The sequence below is a fragment of the Physeter macrocephalus genome, chromosome 21, assembly GCF_002837175.3.
Source record: "Physeter macrocephalus isolate SW-GA chromosome 21, ASM283717v5, whole genome shotgun sequence".
In the NCBI taxonomy this organism is placed as follows: Eukaryota; Metazoa; Chordata; class Mammalia; order Artiodactyla; family Physeteridae; genus Physeter; species Physeter macrocephalus.
Window position 1 is genome coordinate 43,079,195 of NC_041234.1, and position 7,199 is coordinate 43,086,393.

Consider the following 7,199-nt stretch of genomic DNA (forward strand, 5'->3'; position numbering starts at 1 on the left):
AGGCGGACTCTCAACCACTGCACCACCAGGGAAGCCCGAGTTTCATTTCTAAAGTAAATATGTGGATCCTTCCTAGGGGTCAAGGCTTAAGCCTGCTAAAAAGAATGGATATACTAGTTTTTAGCGCCCTAATGAAAGACTAAATGAACTTTACTTTGGGACACTTTAAGAAAAAGTAGGAGGAGAGAGTTTCCTCTGTTGAGTCAGTTTGTATGCATGGGTTCACAGAGGAGATGGATAAGATGGAATCTTTAAGCTGTTCTCTGGTCTGTGAATCTTGAAGTTCTATGTCCCTGGTGTGGATACCCAAGCCTTTTAATTCCTCTAAGTTCTGAGACTATCTCTACCCTTCACTCTCTCTCTCTCACCCACAATCTCTCTTGCAGAGTGGAGAGAGCTACCGGGCAGATGTGGTGGATCTGTTCCCAGGGACCTTTGAGGTTGTGGAGATGGTGACCAGCAACCCTGGGACATGGCTGCTTCACTGTCACGTTACTGACCATGTCCATGCTGGCATGGAGACTGTCTTTATGGTTTTGTCCCAAAGAGGTAAAGCCTAATTAGGCTATCTTCTAGCACTGTATCTAGCCTGTAAGAACCAGATAATCCAAGAAGTGACTTGCATCCGTCTTCTGATTCCAAGAAGACAGAACAGACCCCTTCTCGTGTTCTCCCAACCAATATTTCTCATTCCCTGTTGCTCCCCTGCTCATGCTCCCTCCTAATTTCTTTGATACTTGTTGAGCTCACATGAATTGACTCAGCCTGGCTGGGCTGTATGCATTGATGCTTAGTGTAGATTTGCTTCCTTTGAATACATTTAATTTGTATGTAAATTTATTATTTTAGAGTTTATTAGAGGTACTAACTATTTCAAAGGAATCTTATTAATGACTTTTATTTTTATAAAAAGGAAAAATATAATTCTAACAGTCACCCATTAATTGGTTTGTTTTGTGGGGATTGTCTAAGGCTGGAAAGAGATATTAGCCTTCAATTACAAGTAATCCCAGACAGATGCTAACAAGGATGGAAAAAACTTTTCCTTGTATCTGTTATATGGAGACATAATAGCCAGGGTATTTTCTTTACCAATAAATCTTTGTTCACCACCAATAACATAGAAGAGTAGGCTGTGTTGAATTTTGTGTCTTTGGGCCATTAAAGGTTTGAGTCTCACTTCTTAAGCCTCTTAACCTGAATCCAGTACTCATCATTATCCCCCTTGCAAGAGGCTCAATAGAAACTCTTGGGACCCACATGAATCATGAATCCAGAGAGGTATTTTTCCTCCTGTTTTTTTTTTTTTAAGTCATGCTGTTTTGAAAACTGGTTATATTGAGGCAGGTATTCTGGGATTCCCAGCCATTGACATTCTGTCAGCAGGAATAGAAAGTGGGAAAATGTCTTTAGGCATTCAAACAGGGCTAGCAAACCAGGGTAGAAAATACAACTCTGCTATTTACCCCCAGGGAGGGAGACAAATAATTGTACATTATGATTTCCTATATCTTTGGAAAACTTTGTTCTCTGGTAACACATACTGCTAGAATGTGTCTTCCAGTTACTACTGTAGTACTATTCCCTACCACCCAAACAGGCACACATAATTCTTTGTTGTATTCTGTCAGTCCTTAGAATCAAAGTCAAGTGGTGAATTGATGTATCATCAAGATGCTATATATCCAAAGCAACAGATTTTCTCCATGTGTAGTAACGGGTCATGTCAAATATGGACCATCTAATAGATAAGAGACTGCATCAATACATATCATCAAGGAACTTCCATGAATAAGAATAGCTTACCTCTCTCTATAATAATGAGCCAGTCCATAAATTTTACCTATTTACCTTTTGTTTGTTTGACAGACTATGGTCTAATTTGATATTGTTCCAATCATATAAGCTAACAGGCCAACCAGAGGGAAGAGTCGAAGACAGGGAATAAAAGACTAATTGTTGGAAAGGGCTTCCCAGTGAAGAAGCAGGGGATGAAAGCCAGAGCTACAAAAAAATATTAGAGTAGGGTAAGGTCATTTTTTTCTACTAAAAGAAGAGAGAAAACAGAAAAAGACCAATGTGTAGGTTTGGGTGAGAGGCTTGACAAAAAGGTAGATATTTCTGTCTGATGGTCTGTGTTTCATCTGTGATGGAGGAGACAGAGTCATCTACTGAGAATGAAAGATAGATGGTAGTGTAAGGGGCTTGAGAAGAGTGGACAAAGTGGTTATGAAATAACCACTCTGAGTGGTGGGGAAAAAGTTACTCTGAGTGATGGAAAATAAATTAATTATTGCCAAGCAGCACTGAGGACTTAGTTGAAGTTGGACCCAAAGAATACTGATCTTTACAATTGTGTGATGTTTCTCCACCAGCATTCATCATACCAGAAAAAAAAATACAAGGAAAGTATAGTTACTGGGGTTTCAGCAAATGGTTATAACATTCCTGGTAAGGTAGTAGTTGAAGTGATAGACAATGGAGTCCAGCCTGGCCAGGAATGGAAGAAAAACACAGGATGAAACTGGTGAGGTGAGAAAAATGGAAGTGTCCAGGAGCTAGAGGTCTTCAAGAGAGGAGAAAATAACAGGTTAAATAGAATAAATAGCATTAGAACATGGAGAGACTAGGAGGCTGTTGTTAGATTTTAGACTTATGAGATGGAGCAATTCTGCATAATTAGTCCAATGTGACCATAAGAGTGGTTGATAGAGTTGGAGTATATTTGAAATTTGTTAGAGTTAAGAGGTCTAAAAACTGTGAGGCTTAAGTGTTGGATAGGTCAACACTCATGATGGGAAATGAAGACAAGAAAGACTGAGCCACGTACCAAAGACTTCCATGAATGAAGAGAACTGCTAGGTAACAGTGACAAAAAGTGGTTGTGGTTTTTTAGCCAAATAATATAAGCCTCAAAAGAGATGGATCTTTGCAAAAAGGGAAGGAATAATAAATAATCTCAAAGCAGTATTGAGAAGACAAAAAGGAATATAGTTCTCAGAAAAGAGCTCAGCCTCATTAAAGCAAGAAGAGGAAGAAGTATTCTAAAATGGTTGAATATGTAGGGATGTAGGTTTGACAAAGAGCAGGGGCTTCCTGAAGGAAGGCTGGGAAAAGGTGGCAAAAAGAGCAATAATGAGGATAAAGTGCCAATAAATATGTAAATATTGGCAGAGGGGTGGCTTACCTTTTGGACTCCTAAGCCTATGCTCTTGCTCATATTTTGTGTCACTGCTCAAAATCAAATCCACATACCAATACTGACTTTGATCAAAAGATAGTTAATTCCAGTCACCTCCATTTTGCTTACTATATCACAGAGAGTTTCCTCCAACCAATGCTAACCTCCTACAACAAGACTTTGGATAGGTAGGAAGAATAATAAGACTAACCTCTTTTCTCTTTTTCCTCCAGAACACTTAAGCACTACCACCATCATCTCTGAAGAGACTGGAAAAGGTAGGGAGAATGATACACAGATTGGATAGTTATATATGTTGTGCATTTGGGGAAAAGTGCAGTGCCTCTAGAAGATGGGTTCCACATGGCTGAAGGGTGGACCTCAATACTAGCAGAAAGCATCCTGAGATTTATTTAAGACTTCAGAAGCCAGGAATCTAATGTTAAGCTTCTCTCAGCAGGTTTATTCTCTCTGACCCCCATGCCCAACCTCCTGAGTTGAGGAAAATTGCCTCATACTCAGTTGAAGGCTGCTATCTTATCTCTTACTAATGTGTGAGGGGGAATAAAATTCAAGGTCTTGCTGAGTTGTGAATGAAGGTGCTATAGCACAGACATGAATTCCCCACAAGGACAGTGTGAAACTAGGACAAATGCCATTCAGTATGCACCAGGTAATTATTCTTTCATCTATAGAATACCAAATAGTTGACGCTTTAGAACCATCCATTTCTGTCCTTCCAGAAAATAGAGATTCTTGTTCTATCCAGGCTGGGTTCAAATGCTTTCACTCTCTACCTCATTTGTACCTGAACTGAGAAAGATTCACAATGTTGTGAGAGGCTAGAATGGATGTTAAAGATCTTCAGTTTAGTCTGGAGGTTTTTCAGCTCTGTTTGGAAAAGTCCTAATGATCTAAGTATCTTATAAACAGTCAACCAGGGGACTAGGGTATGTCCTGGAGGGTTAGGGAGAGGTAAGGTGAAGCAGAGAGAGCAGAGTGACATACATATATGTATATGTATTTGTATATATATACACACATATATTTGTATATATACATATTTTGTGCATACATTTGTATATGCATTTGTACATATCAGTGTGTACATACATACATACATCCTCATAAGCTCTTGTTTGTTAAAAAGGTTCAACAGTGGGGAAAAACCCTGAAAACTGGTGGTCTACTAAAGCCCAATATTTTTTGCATGAGAAACTGAGAGATGGAAAGTGATTTTTCCAAGGTCACAAGAGAAGTAAGTGGTAGAATGTAAACTCAAAACCAGAATGTTTCCCAGCTTCCATTTGAACTCATTATATTTCATCTTCTCTCAGTTCTGTAAGAATATTGATTCATCCAGTTATACATTCATCAAACACATACTAACTGCCAGCGACACCACAAAAGTAAGACATAGTCACTATTTTCCAAGAGATTCATGTCTAAAAGTGGAATGAGACACAGAGACAATAATTGCAGTGCTGGATACTATATGTTATTTTTTTTAAGTGGGGAAACAATAATAACAACTGATCAATTATTGTGCATTTGCTGTCTTCCAGGAGCTATGTTAAATATTTTATAAATATCAACTCACTCAAGCCTCACAATAAACCACTGAATTAAGTATGGTTATTATCCCCATTTTATAAAAGAGGAGACTGAATTCCAGAAGTGAGGGTGGATTAGGTCACTTGGCCCAAGCAAGTAAATTGTGGGAGTACAAAGAGTACAGGTACTTTGGGCACACAAAAGAAAGACCACTGTTAGTTATACAGCTGAATTGAAGAAAGCTTTGCTGAGACCTATAATATTTAAGCTAGGGATAGAATGGTGAGGAAGAAGAAAGGGTGTTAAGGCAACAGGAGCAGCATGAGAAAGTCTTGGAAGCCTGAAAGAGGCTCACCCATTCTGCAGAACAAAGAATGAGTTGCTATTCCTGAAGATAGTAAATAAGAGTAGGCTAAGTTAAAACCTGATCATGAGAGTTGCAATGTCTGACTTGAGTCTGAGCTTTATTCCATAGGCTAATTGGAGATCATCAAAAGTTTGTATGCCAGGAACTAAGAAAATTAGATATTTCACCTAGAAATATCAATGTGACATCAGTGTTATAATGACCCAAAGATGTGAGAGACCAGACAGCACAGAGGCAGACTCTTGTCATGGTCCAGTGGTCAAAGTGAGTATTGATAAGCTAGATAATTGAGTCAAACTGCTTCTCAGGAGTTTCTACTTACTGCTCCCAGTTCTACCCTCTGGAACCACGCAAACGAAATTCAATTCTTTTTTTTTCTACATCACAGGCTTTTATATATTTAAAGAAATATATAAAACACTCACTCTGAGTGAGTGTTAGCTCTTTCCATGGGGGGGTTGGTGCCTCGGTGCTTCCTAATGATTTTCTCAGCTATGACATTTTGTTACGCTGGTTCTCTGTAACCTCCAAATCTGTCATCATTGGCTGATCTTTTGAGGGATAAGGATAGTTCCTCTGTCCTATTTGGATGACCTTATTTCTCCTCTCCCAGCGTTGACTATAAAAGACGATATTTTAGAGTATTCTCCATCCCAGGTTTCCCACTTGCCTCTTGTTCCATTTCAGTAGCAATCCCCAGAGACATTGGAGAAAGCAATGTGAGGATGCTGGGCATGCAGATCCCTGTAAAGGATATCGAGATACTGACTTCTGTCTTGATTGCCATGGGTGTCACTCTCCTGCTCATTGCTCTGGCTCTTGGTGGTGTGGTGTGGTACCAGCATCGGCAGAGAAAGCTACGGCGCAACAGGAGGTCCATCCTGGATGACAGCTTTAAGCTTCTGTCTCTCAAGCAATAACAGCTGGATCCTGGAACTGCACATCTGGAACACACTCCCAGCAGGCCATGGACTAGCAGCTGACCTCACTGTCACTGTCAATGGGGCATGGGTTTTAAAGAGGCAGAGGAGGGAATAAAACTCAAGAGAGTATTTCTTCACTAATTTATTTACATGGAAATGATATGCTTTCTTTTTCTTTAGTTTCTTTACTCCACTTGGGCACCTGGGGCTAAGTGAGTCCCCTAGTATCTAATATCACAAATTTCAACAGCTATATTATATCACCCACTGACACTTGGAAGGTCTGGAAATTTCTAAAAACTGAGTCTTCTCACAAAGTAGATACCAAGAGTAAGGTTCACTGATTAGGTTCCTACTGCTTTCCAGGACCTAGGCAAGTTCAATTTGAACTGAGGCTAAGTGAGCTGTGATGATAATCCAAATCTAAACTAAGGACTAAGAACATAGGCATGATGGGGAATGGGTGGGGTGGGATTTTAAGATCCAAATTGTATTTTGATTCTTCTTGGCAGTGGACTATTTTGGTTAAGTGGATAGATGGAATATTGTTGTCATGAACAACTACAACCTTTGGAGGCAAAAGCTCCTCAGGAAGCCAGTACTCCAAGTTCTTGGCACAGTTGCACTGAAGGGAATATTGATTGTCCTCTCCATGTTTTAGTCAGAAAATCCTACACATTAAAGTGCTTTTTAGAACACCATAAGAGTGAACTTGGTGAATTTGATTGTCTCTGTGGCCTCTGGGAGGTTGTGACTGTTATTGAAAAAGAGAGCACTCAGCGAGACTGGTGGGGGTGACTAGTGTTGGGCATATAATGGTTCTGCCTATCCTTTGTGGACCCTGCAGGTTTGTGTTTTGGAAGTGAAGAAGCTGCCCCAGAGGAAGCCTCAGAATCAGAGTGGTGGGTACCATCTTTTGACCCATAAGTGCCAAAAGTATTCTGAATGCTAAGAAAAGTTGCCAGAGGGAAATAGAGGGCTGAAACTAGGCTCAAACCTTTACACTGGGCAAGGAGAGGTGGGCACAGATCTAATGGGCTCTTTTGGTAGTTGGGGGTATGAGAGGCCTACTTGCAATTTTGGGGGCCTCTTTATAGGGTAGAGTCCTTCCACTGGTAATTTAAAGCAATATTCCTTTGTCACTTACAAGTTCAAGCCTCTCTAAAACCTTGGT

The 7,199-nt window shown here is 40.0% G+C and overlaps 1 protein-coding gene across 2 annotated transcripts in view; it reads left to right on the forward strand.

Annotated features, from left to right (window-relative positions):
* The window catches only part of HEPH (hephaestin), a 98,949-nt gene extending 92,486 nt beyond the window's left edge, over positions 1-6,463 (forward strand). The window contains exons 18-20 of one of the 2 annotated variants that reach the window (XM_024116544.2): positions 387-549; positions 3,415-3,459; positions 5,790-6,463. In XM_024116544.2, coding sequence (XP_023972312.1) covers positions 387-549; positions 3,415-3,459; positions 5,790-6,022 — 441 coding nt within the window. In that variant the 3' untranslated portion in view covers positions 6,023-6,463. The remainder of the gene's footprint in view (positions 1-386; positions 550-3,414; positions 3,460-5,789) is intronic. The other variant, XM_024116546.2, reaches the window with a different exon arrangement.
* Positions 6,464-7,199: the final 736 nt, after the last annotated feature.